The following is a 17,396-nucleotide window of genomic DNA, read 5'->3' as shown; positions in this document are numbered from 1 at the left end:
AAAAAAAGCACCTTAAAGAATATTTTCCTTTTTAATAGTTCCTGAATACATATAAATCACTATATGTAAGGATTAGGTATTAAAGTGATTTCTCTTGTAATTTCTATAGAACCAATTACTCCAACATAAAGTCTATGTTACCAAGAAAGCATAGAATTTAATGTATCCTAGACAAAGAATTTCATGTATCCTAGACAAAGCATTTGTATTTTATAGAACAAGACAGGTTCTAAAGAACAAGGTCATGCTAGGCACTGGTGGCACAAGCCAGTAATCCTAGCTACTCAGGAGGTTGAGATTTAAGGCTCCTGGTTCAAAGCCAGCCCAAGCAGGAAAGTCCATGAGACTCTTATCTCCAATAAACCATCAGAAAACGGGAAATGGCACTGTGGGTCAAGTGGTAGGGCATTGCCTTAAGCTTGAAGAACTGAGTGATGGTGCCCAAGCCCAGATTTCAAGCCCCATGACTGACCAAAAACAATCAAACAAACAAAAAAAAACCCCAAGGTCATACGATCACTTACTACTTCATCTGCAAATCCTCCAGCCAAGACAAGAGAATAAGCCCCATCATTGCTGCGACCATGAATTCCACCAACATGAGGCCTATGAACACCTGCTTCGCTCACCTATAAAGTAAGTAAAACGACTCTCACAGTACTTTTTTAACCACTGAATTACATTTAACAAATGCTTTCACTGTTATTGGACCCTAAAAATCCAAATGCTGTATCTCACTCAGAGTTCTACCTTCTGCTCTTCTTTGTTTTCCCCAAACAAACCCTAAAGGTACAGAGCTGACAAGCCTAGAATTCTGAGCTTAAAATAATGACTAAGTAATCATTACTTTATATAACCCTAACTTCCAGGTCAAGGAGAACTATCAGCAGACAATACCTCTTCTCCTTTCCTGTTTATCATATTTCAGATAGTAGATGTTTCCTAACCAGTTTGTCAAGTCAAACATGCAGCAATCCTTTTAACTTCATTCTTCTACATTATTACTCAAAGCCATTTATCCCAGGACTACTGTGATTTTGTCTCTTAAAACTCAAAACCATCTTTTTCTTTTCTTTTTCTTTTTTTTGGGTCAGTTGTGGGGCTTGAACTCTGGGCCTGGGTGTTCTCCCTGAGCTCTTCAGCTCAAGACGAGGGCTTTACCACTGGAACCACAGCGCCCCTTCTGGTTTTACTGAAGGTAAGAATCTCATTACTTCCCTACCTGGGATGGCTGTGAACTGCAGTCCTCAGATCTCAGCCTCCTGAGAAGTTAGGATTACAGATGTGATCCACCGGTGCCCAGCTAACCCTATCTTTTTCTACTTTTATTGCTCAGTCTTGGTTTGAGACATGAATGCTTACAATAATGAGTGCTTTTGCACTGACGGCATCCAGTTTTGCTCCTTTAAACCCATTCTATCTAGCATAAACAGAATTATTCAATGTTTGATTTCTAACAGCTTAAAACACATTACGTGGTATCATAATAACAAACCAAAATTAAGCATTATAAATTACCCTCTCTCACCCTGGTTCCTCTCTTCTTGCCCAGATTCATTAGTAGCTTCTTTTTCATTCATCCCCTATATTTCAGTCAAAACCACTCATTTCTAGTACAGTTATGCTATTCCACTTCAGTGGTCTACTGCTTTTTCTCATTTTGAATTCTACCTCATTGAAACACGTGCCCTTTCTTTGTGTTCTTTCAACTCCCTAGGAAAAATATTATAACTCATCAATGTGTCATCCATTTGTTCTTGGATTAAAAGAAGCTGAAATTCAAACTTACAAAGTATTCTTGGGAATGTAAGACACTTGAAAAAAGAACAAGAAACCAGTAAGACTAACTGAACCTGAAAAGGTTTGGGCCTGGAATCCAGAGTAAAACTTCACCTCAAAAATAAAATAAAGGGGCTGGGAAGGTGGCTCAGTGGTAGAGTGCTTGCCTTGCATGCTTGAGGCCCTGGGTTCCATTCCTCAGCACCACATAAGCAAAAAGAAAAAAGCCGGAAGTGGCGCTGTGGCTCAAGTGGTAGAGGGCTAGCCTTGAGCTGAAGATCTGAGGGACAGCACCCAGGCCCAGAGTTCAGGCCCCATGACCGGCCAAAAAAAAAAAAAAAGTAGGAGTACACTCCAAATTAAGTGATCAAAAAGTAGCATGATATAGTAAATATATAAACTAATAAGAATTATTTATTTTCAAGCATTTTACTGAACAAAAAAAAAAAATAACAAAAATAAAATAAAATAAAAAATATAAACACATAAAAGCATACCTGAACTCTAAATCTCCAAGTTGATCCAACAGGAATACCAGGAATAGGTCCATAATGATTAGAAGGGACAATAGTACATTCTTTTGTACGACCAACACAAGCCATTCCCTGTAAGTCATAAAACAAGGTGCCTGAGAAACCATTATGTTAAATCTTAATAATTTATTCACATCTATTTCCATAAATCCAACAAAAATAGAAACTTGGCTATTCATGTATCACTGATATTAACTATTAATTATTGTATTGTTTAATCTCTTTAATTACCATGGTATTGAAACACACTATACTATAAATTGCTACTAAGGAAGATTCGTTTTTTACCCTGCCCCAGTCTCTCCGGCTTTCAGTACTGGATGATGGCATCTTTGCTTTTTTTTTACTCATCTTGAGTTTTTCTCCAGCCTTTACAACCTCACTGGAATCAGTTTTACAGGAAGGACAATACCTTTAAGTAAAGAAAAAGAACATAAAATTTTGACAATATATCGAGTCCAATCAATAATAGTAACAACACAGCAATCTTTTTAGATTAGGTCAAATTCTAAGATTGGGATATATTATAGCACTTCAGCTAGCATTAAAGTATTAACCTTTTCAAAACATTTATATGATTAGTTAGCTATAAAAAATTGTCACTGAGGGCTGGGAAGGTGGCTCAGTGGTAGAGTGCTTGCCTTGCATGCCTGAGGCCCTGGGTTCGATTCCTCAGCACCACATAAGCAAAAAAAAAAAAAAAAAAGCCAGAAGTGGGGCTGTGGCTCAAGTGGTAGAGCACTAGCCTTGAGCTGAAGAGTGAGGGACAGCGCCCAGGCCCAGAGTTCAGGCCCCACGACTGGACCAAAAAAAAAAAAAATTGTCACTGAGGCTGGGAAAGTGGCTCAGTGGTACAGCGCTTGCCTTGCATGCCTGAGGCCCTGGGTTCAATTCCTCAGCACCACATAAGCACAAAAGCTGGAAGTGGTGCTGTGGCTCAAGTGGTAGAGCGCTAGCCTTGAGCTGAAGAGCTGAGGGACAGCACCCAGGCCCAGAGTTCAGGCCCCACGACCGGACCCCAAAAAAAAAAAAAAAAATGTCACTGAGGCTGGGAAGGTGGCTCAGTGGTAGAGTGCTTGCCTTGCATGCATGAGGCCCTGGGTTTGATTCCTCAGCACCACATAAGCAAAAAAGAAAAAAACCGCAAGTGGCACTGTGGCTCAAGTGGTAGAGCGCTAACCTTGAGCTGAAGAGCTGAGGGACAGTGCCCAGGCCCAGAGTTCAGGCTTCACGACCGGACCCAAAAAAAAAAAAATGTCACTGTTAGAGACTTCAAAAATATGAAATTCAAATGACACCACAAACTCACTAACCCTAAGAACAGAAATTCGCTTGAAATTCTTGTTATTAAAAGGAGAAAGAATCAATGCTTCTAGATCCAATATTAAACTGTGCAATAGGCACATCTCCACATCTAACTTCATTAGAGTGAAAACTATACATAGTCTATTATAACAAGTGCACAGGATATCGAAGATGTTTTTTCATATTCACCTAGCTAATTTTAATCCCTTCTACTTGTTTGTCTTATGAATTGTCTTAATCTTTTTTAGGGGGGGCAAGGAAGGGGCTAGCAGAAGAAGGATGCTCTATTGGGATTTGAACATAGAACCTCATGCTTGCTAAGAGTGAAGAGGTACTCTACTACTTGAACTACACTCCCAGACCTTTTTTTGTCTCAAGTTTTTCCCTGGGGCCTGCCTGAGATGTTGATCTTCTGCTCTAGACTTCTACATGGCTAGACTCACACATGTACACCAACAGGCCTGGCTTAATGATTGATTTTTTACTCTGCTGGCCTCAAACCATTATCCTCTCAATCTTTACATCCCCAGTAGTTGGGCTTATGGTTTAGATTAGGCTACTGTGCCTATGTCTACAGAATGAGATAGGACTTCTTATGTGTCACTGAGAAGCTGACAAGTGTGAATATGCTAACAAAAATCTAATGGCCATTCCTACTTAAAATTAAATTTGCCAAAATTTTCCATTTCACAATCTATTCCACATGGGCTTTTGAACAAAGAAGGTATCTATCTATGTCCACTGGTCAATCCCAAGGAACCATCAGGTATTTTGTTTTGGCACTTTAAAAGCCTACATATGTCTAAGAAGACACTATAATAAGTTAAAAATCACTTCTCCTAAATGCCTTTTAAAGAAGCACAAATATAAACCTCACTGAAACAATGGGAAAGAAAAATATGAGAATTCAAAGAAAAACAGTTATGTAGTAATGGCAAAATTCAGACTGTGACCCCATAAGTAGTAAGAGGTAACATTAAGAAGCGATATCCTTTTTTTACTTTCACTCCTATAGCCTCTGTTGTAATGCAGCAAACATCTAATAGGCCAAAGAAAGACAATTAAATAATAATATGCAGGGTCCTTCACAAATTAGCCTTTAAAGCAAATGAGTAATATTCAGATTTATGCTTTTGAAAGCATAAATACTGGATTGGAGAAGGAACTGGGGGGAAGGTGGTTAAAATGGATCTAAGCCTGGTGTCCATGTCTTAGAACAGGAGTCCTAGCTACTCAGTAGTCTGAGATCTGAGGATCGAGGTTTGAATCCAGCAAGTGCACACAAATCCAAGAACTCGTTACCAGTAAAAAGCCAGAAGTTGAGCTATGGCTCAAGTGGTAAAGTGCCACCTTTGAGTGAAAAAAGCTAAGCAAGAACATGAGTGAGCAAGGGCTAAGTTCAAGTTCTAGTACTACCCTATACCTTACACCCATACCCATACCCACACCCACAATGGAGCCAGAACCCAGCTTAGAATTCATTATAATAGCCGGGCACTGGTGGCTCACGCCTGTAATCCTAGCTACTCAGGAGGCTGAGATCTGAGGATCGCGGTTCAAAGCCAGCCCGGGCAGGAAAGACCATGAGACTCCTATCTCCAATAAACCACCAGAAAACCAGAAGTGGCGCTGTAGCTCAAGTGGTAGAGCGCTTGCCTTGAGCTGAAGAGCTGAGGGACAGCGCTCAGGCCCAGAGTTCAAGCCCCACGACTGACAAAAAAAAAAAAAGAATTCATTATAATAACTGAATAAATATATCAATCCCAAGTATCTATTGGCTGTAACATTTTAAGCACTTTGTTTAATATATATTACATATCTTTACAAATCTACTTTAAGTAGTTCAAATATCCATTTCATACTCAATTTTTTTGTGTTTTTTTTTTTTGGTTTGGGTGGTGGGGCCTGAACTCTGGGCCTAGGCGCTGTCCCTCAGTTCTTCAGCTCAAGGCTAGCATGCTACCACTTGAGCCACAGTGCCACTTCCGGCTTTTTTCTTATGTGATGCTGAGGAATCGAACCCAGGGCCTCATGCATGCAAGGCAAGCGCTCTACCACTTAGCCACCTTCCCAGCCCTCAATTTTTTTTTTTTTTTACAAAGTTAAGAACCATAAAATCATAGCAATCATACCAGTATTCTTCTTCTGGTATTTTCTCCAAAGGTGGATTCAGGCAGTAAATATGATAGGCCATATTACATTCATCACACAGAAGCTGCATGTTGGGCTCCCGTTTCTCACCGCATTTATGACAAGAGCACGTATGGCATTTTTTATCTGGGTCTCCACCACACAGGTCACATTCAGGGTCATTTTTCCCTATGAAGAACAAAATTACAGTAACTCTTACTTTAGAAAACTCCTTAGAAATAGCAGATAGTTTTTCTTTTCATTTTTTTAGACTAAAAGAGAGGAATCAAGAGAAATAGGTGTGAGGGGCCTTAAGAATAAAGACCTGAGGCTCATGCTAGACTTACTAAACCAGAATTTCTGGGGTAGTGCCTAGGCAGATGCCAGTGATAAATGGAATGAGAATAATATACATTATTGCCTTAAAAGTTACATATATATTGACTCACAGAGTTCCCCAAATGTGCACCAACATACCCAAGGGCAGGGTAGAAAACTCACTGGGACACCATAGGATATCCTAAAATTTCAAGGGAAATATAATTTGTTAAACAGTTACTTTAAATGGAACAATTTGGTATTTCTTTTAGCCTATGGATGCCAAAAAATTACTGAGTAAGCCAGGTGCCAGTGGCTCATGCCTGTAATCTTAGTTACTCTGGAGGCTGAGATCTAGGATCACAGTTTGAAGCAAGCCTGAGCAGTCCCCTTGAGACTCTTATCTCCAATTAGCCATTCAAGAACTGGAAGAAGTAGAGCTGTGGCTCAAAGTGTTAGAGCACTAGCCTTGAGCAAAAGAGCTCAGAGACAGGGCCCAGGCCCTGAGCTCAAGCTCCATGATTGACTAAAAAAAAAAAAAAAAGACTGGGTTATCAATGGCTCAATGAACCATGGAAGTTTGCAAAATATGAGCAAGACCTTAGTAGATTTAAAGTTAACATCCTGGGCCTTTAATCTGCTAGACTGGGAAGAAACAAACGAATGTTTAGTATTGCTAGGGATACAGAATAACTGGCACAAAGTGCCAGTTGATAAACATTTGAAAAGGCCATTTAACATACTCAGAAAAATGTACTGGAAAGTATCCCTTCTTACTAATGTTATCTTGAAAATAAATTAGTGTGGTCTACAGTTTTATCAGTTTCCAAGCTATTCACGGGTCAATAAAAAACAAATTTCCATCATGTACAACACATGCAGGCTAAGCTAAAAAGAAGATTTCATACTTAAAAACTTTCCATCTGCAAATGAAATAGGATGAGCTCCAGGCTTCTCGATTTTGAAGATTTCTTCTATAAATAATACTCTGCAGTCATTTAATGTTCCTTCAGAACCCCTGTTTAAAAGAGAAAGAAAAGTTAACTTTCCCCAAAATACCTAAACCAAACTGCAAATAATAACAATTAGAAGCCAGGTTGGAAAACTCACTGCTTGCCCACTTACAAATTTGATATTACCTCCATTCCAATTACTCTCAACTATTGTTTCCTACCAGTGGAAAAAGTTTAATAGTGATTTGTTAATATTCGAGGTATATATAACTTTAGGAAAATCATAAATGAAAAAAATTCACAACTTCAATACTTGGATTACCTGGTAAAGAAGTAATTATCATGTAAATTTAGCTTAAATACTATGATACCTTGTCGATTAGCATAAAGTTTAAATGTATTTCCAATAAAAACAGAAAAAAAATGCTTTCTAAAAAGTCTTTCAGTGGTGGTGTATGTCTCTAACTCTAGGTACTCAGGAGCAAAGATTGGTAGGATTGTGGTTTGAGATCAGCTTAGATAAAAAGTTAGAGATTTACCTCTCAGCATGTAAGTTTGGCAATGCATACCTGTCAACCCAGCAAAGCTTGACATGTAAATGAAGGAACATAACTGTGACCAACCCCAGGCAAAACCACAAGACCCTATCCAAAAGATAAGAGCAAAAGCAAGGCTGAGGCATAGCTCTGAGTTCAAACCACAGTATTACAAAAAGAAAAAGTTTTAAAATAGGAAGTCATATTTGCCTGTTTGATTTAACCTTATTTACATATGTTTCTACAGTTGTCCACTTTGTATATTTCCCTTTTTGATATATAGTTTCATATATAAGGTACACACAAATCCAAGAATCCTAAATTATTATTTTCAGTCCTGGTACCAGAGCTTGACCTCAGGGCCTTATGCTCTCTACTCAGCTTTCCCACTAATGGCTGGAACTTTTCCACTTGAGTTACACCTCCAGTCCAGCATTTTGCTTATTTATAGATAGTAGTCAATGCAGAGTTTTCTGCCTGTTGCTGTTTTCAAATCTGGATCTTCCAAATTACAGCCTCCTATGAGCCACAAATGTCTAGTTCTAAATCATCTTCTGAAATGTTTCCTTTTACTTCTAATAATATATAAAGTCTACTACTTTTGGTTAGCATTCATCTGCTTGGAGACTTCTTTTCCATTCTCTCATCCTTTTATACCTTTTGACAATGAATATAATGAATGCACAATTGTACATAAATGATAGCTTAACCAATGTCAAGATGTACATCCTTTAATCACCAGTCATGACAGAAGATAGAAATTTCAGCTACTTCAAAAGTCCTACACGTGACAACTTCCTTACATGAAACAATATAAAGTTCCAGTAACATCTTTTTTTTTTTTTTTTGGGTCTGGTCGTAGGGCTTGAACTCTGGGCCTGGGAGCTGTCCCTCAGCTCTTCAGCTCAAGGCTAGCACTCTACCCCTTGAGCCACAGCGCCACTTCCGGCTTTTTTCTTTTTGCTTATGTGGTGCTGAGGAATCAAACCCAGGGCCTCAGGCATGCAAGGCAAGCACTCTACCACTGAGCCATCTTCCCAGCCCAGTAACATCTTCCTTATAACCTCCCAAGTTATATTTAATTTTCTTTAGTGTCATCACCTGTGTACCTCTCTAATCATATGGTATAGTAATACCTGTATTTTTAAAGTCTGTAGTCTAAAGCTGGGCACCAGTGGCTCACGCCTATAATACCAGCTACTCAGGAGGCTGCGATCTGAGGATTGCAGTTCAAAGCCAGCCTGGCTAGGAAAGTCTGAGACTCTTATCTCCAATAAACCACCAGAAAACCAGAAACAGTGCTGTGGGTCAAGTGGCAGAGTACTTGCCTTGAGCTGAGGAACTCAGGGACAGAGCCCAGGCCCAGAGTTCAAGCCCCACGACCAACAACAATAACAAAAAATCTATTATCTAAACATTTTCATAACTCTTGTTCTTGTCTTCTGTTGCAGTACTCTAACCATTTGTCTACGCTTCTCTATCTTGATTTTGATACTTGTATTCCCAAAGTATAATTTAAACTGTTTAGCCATTTGTGGTGCCCAGAAATTGGCAAAAACAACCTTGGCCCATTGTTTTTGTAAATAAAGTTTTTATTGAAAACTTCTCTGCAGCTTTACTGGAGAAGTATGAGCAGATTGCTAAATGTCTTCATGTCATGTAGTTTAGCTTCTTCTGGAAGTGATCCAAGGAAATGCTTAAAACAGAGCTGCCAGTTGGGCGTTGGTGGCTCACTTCTGTAATCCTAGCTACTCAGAAGGCTGAGATCTGAGCATCATGGTTCCAAGAGAGCCCAGACAGTAAACTTTGTGAGACTCTTATCTTCAATTAATCACAGCAAACACAGGAAGTGTTGTGGCTCAAATGGCAGAGTAAAAGGAGCCCAGAGACAGTGCGTAGGCCCAGAGTTAAAGCCCCAGGACTGGCAAAATCAAAAAACAACAACAACAACAACAAACAGAGCTGTCATCCTTTGTGGATAACTTCAAAGTGTGAACTATCCCTTTTGCTACCTTTTTTTTTTTTTTGGTCAGTCATGGGGCTTGAACTCTGGGCCTGGGTGCTGTCCCTGAGCTCTTTAGCTCAAGGCTAGTGCTCTACCACTTGGGCCACAGTGCCACTTCTGGTTTTCTGGTGGTTTATTGGAGATAAGAGTCTCATGGACGTTGCTGCCTGGGCTGGCTCTGAACTTCTATCTTCAGATCTCAGCTTCCAGTGTTGCTAGGATTATAGGCATGAGCCACCAGCGTCTGGCTCACTTTTGCTACCTTCTGTTGGTCAGAGTGTCACTTCAGTAAATGAGGAAATTATGAAAAGATGAATATCAGAAATCAAGTATAACTAGGGATCATCTTCAAAGACAACCATCATAGCTGTTATTTTCAAACTAGCTTGCTTAACTTATTTTTTTTAATCTTTTATCTTAGAGTTTGGGGGACATCCTTGCATCTAACGTCTCCTTACACAACTACTGAAATTACCACACAGGTCTTAACCCAGCCATCTATTCTGCATTTGTAGGGGACATCACATCACTAAGTTTTTTTTAAATTACATTTTTATTATCTTTAAATAGTTGTACAAAGGAGTTATTCAACAAATCAGTTTATAAATACAATCAATGTCAGTCTCATTCTCTTCCATCCCTGCTAACCTTTCCTCTCAATTTTCTTAGTTTCATGATATGTATTGAATATTATGATTGCATTCTCCCCTCTCTTTTCCTCTCTTCCTTTGTCTTCTCTTGACCTTCCCCCTCCACTTTTCAATACCAGTTCCCTGGTATTCATTTTTTCGGATGGTGAGTTTTTCTAAGGAATGACATCATTTGAGCCCTCCTCTGCAAATACCAAACTTTAGTTAATACATTTGTGCGCACTTGCATTCAACTTGTTTACTTATACATTTATAAATTGGTTCTAGCTCTGGGCTTGACTTACTTCACTTAACATTATTTTTTTCCAAGTCTTTCCATTTCCTTGTAAGTGGAACAGTATCTTTCTTGCCAATAGATGAGTAAAATTCCATTTTGTATATATACCACATTTTCTTGATTCATTCATTCACTGAGGGGAGGGCTGATTCCTAATCTTGGCTATGACAAATAATGTGTAATGAACGTCGTTATCTTAATGGCTTTACTGTATCCTTACCTCACATCATTAGGATAAATGGCTGAGAGTAATACTGTTAAATCAAGTCTATGTTTAGTTTTTTGAGGAATCTCCAAACTGCTTTCCACAGTGATTGAATGAGTTTATATTTCCACTAGCTGTGTATTAGGGTTTCTTTCCTCCACACCGTCAGTTGTTGTCTGTATTCTTGCTTTTTGTCAGTTATGGGGCTTGAACTCTAGGCCTCCGCACTGTCCCTGAGCTCTTCAGCTCAAGGCAAACACTCTACCACTTGAGCCATAGCGTCATTTCCAGTTTTCTGGTGGTTAATTGGAAATAAGAGTCTCATGGATTTGCCTGCCCAGGCTGGCTTTTAACCGGGATCTTCAGATCTCAGCCTCCAGAGTAGCTAGGATTACAGGCATGAGCCACCAGCACCTGGCTGTTGTATTCTTGATGGTGGCCATTCTAACTGGGATGATGAAATCTCAGTGTTATTTTGATTTGCATTTATTTTATGGTCAGAGATAGCTGAGTATTTCTTCATGTGTCTATTCGGCCATTTTTATTTTTTCTTCTTCTGAGAAACTTCTATTTAGGTCATTTGCCCATTTTTTAATTGAGCTATTAATTCTTTGAAGGTTTGGTTTCTTTTCTTTTCTTTTTTTTTTTTGGTCAGTCATGGGGCTTGAACTCTGACCTCGGGCACTGTTCCTGCACTCGTCAACTCAAGGCCAGTGCTCTGCGGCTTGAGCCACAGAGCCACTTTCTGGTTTTCTGAGTGGTTTACTGGAGATAAAGGTCTCACAGATTTTCCTGGTGGGGCTGGCTTTGAACAGTGATCCTCAGATCTCAGCCTCCTAAGTAGGTAGGATTACAGGTGTGAGTCATCGGCACCAGGCAGGTTTAGTTTCTTGAGCTCTTTGTATAGTCTCGCTACTAGGTCACTATCTGGTGTATGGCTGGTAAAGATCTTCCCTTCTGTAGGCTGTCTTTTCAGATTATTAACTGTCTTTTGTCATTCAGAAACTTCTTAGTTTGATGCAATACTATCTGTCAACTTCCTCATTGATTTGCCAAAACTCAAAAACTATATTCAGAAAGTTCCTGCTTCTGTAGAAGAGTTCTAATGTTTTACCCCTTCCTGTAGTTAGTTTCATGATTTCAGGTCTTACATTGAGGTCTTTGGTTCACTTTGTATTGGTCTTAGTATGGAGTGGCAGATACGGGTCCAGTTTCAGCTTTCCACGTGTATATTCAGTTTTCCCAACATCATTTGTTGAATAGGTTGTCTTTTTTCTATCCTAAACTTTTGGTTCTCTCATCAAATGGCTGCAGACCTGTGAGTTTATTTGTGTTTTCTGTTCTGTTCCATTGGCCCTTGGGCCTTTTTTTGTGTCAGTACTGAACTATTTTCATTACTACAACTTTGTAAGTATTTGAAGTCTGGAATTTTTTGCCAAGGATTGCTTTTGTGATTCATACTTAATGGATTTTTTTTTTTTGCAGATTTGAAATTTTTATTTTTAAATTTTATTGTCAAGGTGATGTTCAGAGGGGTTGTAGTTACATAAGTAAGGCAGTGAGTACATTTCTTGTCAAGCTTGTTACCCCTCCCTCATAGCAATAAGGATCTCTGTCCTGTTTTTTCTATCTCAGTGAAGAATGACATTGGTATCTTGATGAGTACTATACTGATTTTGCAGATCAGTTTAGGCAGTATTGCCATTCCACAATATTAATTCTGTCAATTTAGGAACACAGGTCTTTCCACTTCCTGATGTTTTCTTCAATTTTTCTTCAAAAATTTAGTTTTTGTGGTAGAGATCTTTCACTTCCTTGGTTAGGTATTTTAGTATTATTGCAAATGGAGTTGCTTTCCTGATTTCACTTTCAATTTTCTCATTGTTGGTGTACACAAAAGCTAGATTTTTGGGGATCTGTGTGTGTGTGCCAGTCTTGGGCTTGAACTCAAGAGTCTGGGCACTGTCCCTCAGCTTTTTTGTTCAAGATTAGTACTCTTAAACTGTGTGCTGGTGGCCTATGTCTGTAATCCTAGCTACTCAAGAGGCTGAAATCTGATATTCCCAGTTCAAAGTCAGCCCAGGCAGGAAAGTCCATGAGACTCTTACCTCTAATTAACCACCAGAAAACCAGAAATGGTGTTGTGGCTCATAGTGGTAAGATTCTAGCCTTGAACAAAAAGAGCTCAGAGACATTTCCTAGGCCCTGAGTTCAAGTCCCATGCCTGACAAAAAAAAAAACAAAAAACCAGTAGTGCTCTACCACTTGAGCCACGGCTTTCTTCTGGCTTTTTGGTGGTTTATTGGAGATAAGAGTTTTGCAGAGGGGCTGGGAAGGTGGCTCAGTGGTAGAGCGCTTGCCTTGCATGCCTGAGGCCCTGGGTTCAATTCCTTAGCACCACATAAGCAAAAAGAAAAAAGTCGGAAGTGGCGCTGTGGCTCAAGTGGTAGAGTGCTAGCCTTGAGCTAAAGAGCTGAGGGACAGCACCCAGGCCCAGAGCTCAGGCCCCACGACTGGACCCCCCCCCCCCCAAAAAAAAAAAAAAAAGAAAAGAGTGTTGCAGACTCTACTGTCCTGTTTGGCTTTAAACAACAATCTCAGCCTCCTGAATATCTAGAACTATAGATGTGAGTCACCAGTGCCCAGCTGTAGATTAATTGTATGTATATCCTTTTCACACCATCAAATTTTGTGGTAAATACTGCCTTTGAATTTTTGGAATAGGTATCTTGCTCTTCTGACATGTTTGTATATGGACATTTGACAATATTATCATCTTCTTAGAATCCCAAGTATCCTTCTCTTTTTAACTTCTGTGATTTTATTTTTAAGGAGTCTTTCTTATGAGCAGCTTGGGGTTTTGTTTTCAACTACCTTGTTGATCTCTGTCCTTACAATATTTAAGTCAATATAATGGCTAAAACGCTATAGACTTTTTCCTATTATTTTCCTATTATTTTACATTTCTTTTGGCCAGACATTGCTTTCTTTAGGATTAATCTCATTTTATTTCTTTGGTATTTGTGAATAATGCTTTATATTTTAATGGTCAGTCCAGAATACCAATCTACTTAGTTTTACTTTCCAGATACCAGAATTTTGCAACTTCTTTATTATCCTCAGCTTTTCCATTATTGCTTTTGTGCATTTTTCTACACAAACATAACATTACTATAATTAGTGAATAGTCCGCTTGAACTTGGCCATATATTTACTAGTCCTTAATTCTTTCCTATTTAAGATCACCTTTCTTCTGCTTAAAAAAACTTCTTTTTCTTTTTATTCTTTTTTTTTTTTTTTTTAATAAACCGGTCGTGGGGCCTGAACTCTGGGCCTGGGCACTGTCCCTCAGCTCTTCAGCTCAAGGCTAGTGCTCTACCACTTGAGCCACAGCGCCACTTCCGGCTTTTTTCTTATGTGGTGCTGAGGAATGGAACCCAGGGCCTTGAGCATGTAAGGCAAGCGCTCTACCACTGAGCCACCTTCCCAGCCCTAAAAAAACTTCTTTTAAGTGAAGTGGTATACATTTGTAATCCCAGCAATCAGAAAGAAGAGGCAAGAAGGAAAAAGGAGGACTTAGGGAAGAAAGGAGGAAAGGATGCAATCCTGTTGATGAATTCTCTCAGGTTTTATTTGAGTCTCTTTATTTTGGCTTCATTTTTAAACAATATATTCATTAAATATATATGTTAACCTGAAGTTTTTAACATGTACTTTTACCTGCCCTTCCACTGTATCCTAGCTTAAATTGTACATTGTTTCTGATAAAGTTACTGACATTTTTTTTTTTTTTTCCTGTCCTGAGGCTTGAACTCAGGGCCGGGGCACTGTCCCTGAGCTTCTTTTGCTCAAGGCTAGCACTCTATCACTTGAGCCTCAGTGCCACTTTCAGCCTTTTCTGTTTATGTGGTACTGAGGAATTGAACTCAGGGCTTCATGAAAGCTAGGCAAGCACTCTACCACTAAGCCACATTTCAAGCTTCTCAGTTTTTTTTTTTTTTATTGTGAAAATACCATACAGGGGAGTTACAATTACATGGGCAAGATAATATGTACATTTCTTATCAAGCATTGTTGCCTCTCCTTTGTTTCCCCTTCCCATCCCAGCCCCTCAGTCTTTTTTAATCTTTAGTTCTTATCAGTTTTATCTGTGATATCCCATCAGTGCTTTCTTTATATTTATTCTGCATAGACTTCACAGAATTTCTCAAATTGGGGCTAATATCTTTTATCAATTTTAGAAATGTTCAAATTTTACATTTTCAAGTATCTTTATTATAGTCTTTCTTTTACAGGAACTCCAAATTAGACCTGTCACCAAATTCCGTGGGTCCAATATATTCTGTGCTTTTCATTATTTTTCCATGTTTCAGTTTCCTAGTTTTTATTGCCTTACCTTCTAGTTAACTAATCCTGTCTTGTGGAGGTTCTTATTAACAGTAATGTCTTGGAGTTTTAAATTACTATATTTTTCAGTTGTCAAATTTTCATTATGATTATTTTATAGGTAACAGTTCTCAGTGGAAAACAACCATCTTTTCAACTACCTTCTTGAACATTATCTCTGATAACTAGGCTTATCAAGTATCTACCCGTCTCTTTCAGTTGGTTTTTCTCTTTTCTTTTCTTTTCTTTTTGGCTTGAACGCAGGGCCAATGTGCTGTCCCTGAGCTCTTTTGCTCAAGGCTAGCATTCTACCATTTTAAGCCACAGCTCCATTTCCTTTTGTTTTCTCATTATGTGGGCTCCATTTTGGACAGCACAGTATTTAATTCCATTACAGATTGTAAAAAAAAAAAAAAAAAAGCCAAGAGTCTCAAGTTATCCTGCTTAAAGTTCAACCATCATTTTGCTAGAGAGATACTGTCATGGTTTAACATTTCAGCAACCAGTTGACTGAAGGCTGTTTTTATAGCTTGGTAAGATTTACTTTGCGTGTTTTCAAACTGAGAAAGTCTTAGCTATGAAGCCACTATATCAGTGATCCCCAAACCTAATGTTTGCCTTGGAAGATGGCAAAACATTCTATTGTTTCAACGTCCTATCCACCAGAAGCCAGCAACTAGCCAAAGTCCAAGGTAAAAACAGGCTCTATGCTGGAGGCATTCCAAATGTCTGCCAATGTCCTGCCCTGACTACCAAAGAAATGGTCAAAAAAATGAAAAGTAGCTGTCTTTGAAGATGGAGGAAGCCAAATCACAAGCCAAGGAATGGGGGAGGCCTCTAAAAGGCAAGAAAACAGATTCTCCCTCAGTCTCTGAAACACGAATGCCCTTGCTTATATCATGATGTTTGCCCAGTATCCAAACCCACTCAGTCTCAGGACCTCCAGAATTGTAAAGTAAAGGGTGTTGCTGTTTATACTACCATGTGTGTGGTAATTAGTTACAGCAGCAATAGGAAACAGTTTATTTAATATACAGTTTATTGTTTAAATACAGTTAATTTAAAAGAGACAAGTTGGGTGATAGTAGGTACTATTTTTAAAAAGTCATGGTAAGCTGGGTGCCAGTGGCTCATGCCTATAATCCTAGCTAATCAGGAAGCTAAGATCTGAGGATCATGGATCATAGCCAGCCCCAGGCAGGAAAGTCCATGAGACTCTTATCTCCAATAAACTACCAAAAAAAAAGGAGGGTGGGAAGGGTGCTGGAAGTGGAGCTGTGGTCCAAGAGGTAAAGCCTAGAGCAAAAGCAGCTCAGGGACAGCACTCAGGTCCTAAGTTCAAGCCCCAGGACTGGCACAAGAAAACAAAATAAAATAAAACATAAGATTAAAGGAGAATTCAAGTAACCCATATCTCATATGTATATATGTTATTTATTTTATGCAGGGTATTTAGGAAGTCCACTCTGATATGACATTTGAACAGAGAATTGAAAAACAAGACACAAAACAAGTAAAATGACTGTCTCTAAGGTTTTTACCAGGCAAGTAAGAGAGAGATTACATGATTAAGCAACATGGAAATAAAAGCATGGCTGAGCAGTCAATTTTGACTTAGAACTTCATAACTTCAACTCTGACTTATAACTTCAACATAAAATAGGAACAATATAACAATAGTATGTAGTGATAACACCATGAAGAGATCATGCGATAAAGAAACATGGATAACTCAGTAAACAAATGAAATCTTACAAACCTGATATTGACAACAAGTAATTCTTCAGTACAAGTAATTCTATTGTACTTCTAAATAAGGCTGAATAAATTTTGTTATAGGATTCAAAGTTTGTGAATAATTAAGGTTGAATAAATTTTCTTGTTATAGGATTCAAAGTTTGTGAACAATTTAAACTATTATAATTGTACAGGGTATTAAATACTAGAATGTAGATTGAAGTTTGGGGCTGACATGGACAACGTAATGCCAGGTATGTGGGAGGTGGAGCTCCTAGGAGAATGTGGTTCAAGGCTGGCCTGGACAAAAGCATGAGACTTTACATGAAAAGCTAAAGCAAAAAGTAGTGGGAGCATGGCTTGAGTGGTACAGTCACACAAGCTTCACACTACCTTCATTTTTGACCATTAAATCCTTATCACTTGTAGCAAAAACTTAAAGACAGGAATACAATAATTTTCTTTTCTTTTTTTTTTTTTGGTCCGATCGTGGGGCCTGAACTCTGGGCCTGGGTGCTGTCCCTCAGCTCTTCAGCTCAAGGCTAGCACTCTACCATGAGCCACAGCGCCACTTCCGGCTTT

At 38.8% G+C, this 17,396-nt stretch overlaps 1 protein-coding gene across 1 annotated transcript in view; it reads right to left on the bottom strand.

Annotated features, from left to right (window-relative positions):
• Uhrf2 (ubiquitin like with PHD and ring finger domains 2) overlaps nt 1-17,396 on the bottom strand; it is an 80,433-nt gene that overhangs the window by 15,862 nt on the left and 47,175 nt on the right. Inside the window, exons 5-9 of the mRNA XM_042686605.1 lie at nt 6,974-7,083; nt 5,750-5,936; nt 2,601-2,724; nt 2,277-2,384; nt 525-629 (exon numbers count right to left, since the gene is read on the bottom strand). Coding sequence (XP_042542539.1) covers nt 525-629; nt 2,277-2,384; nt 2,601-2,724; nt 5,750-5,936; nt 6,974-7,083 — 634 coding nt within the window. The remainder of the gene's footprint in view (nt 1-524; nt 630-2,276; nt 2,385-2,600; nt 2,725-5,749; nt 5,937-6,973; nt 7,084-17,396) is intronic.

Source organism: Dipodomys spectabilis, unplaced genomic scaffold (assembly GCF_019054845.1).
Source record: "Dipodomys spectabilis isolate Male_0828 unplaced genomic scaffold, ASM1905484v1 ptg000098l, whole genome shotgun sequence".
Lineage (NCBI taxonomy): Eukaryota > Metazoa > Chordata > Mammalia > Rodentia > Heteromyidae > Dipodomys > Dipodomys spectabilis.
Note: the sequence above shows the minus strand (reverse complement) of the source record. Positions and strands in the feature narration are given on the sequence as shown.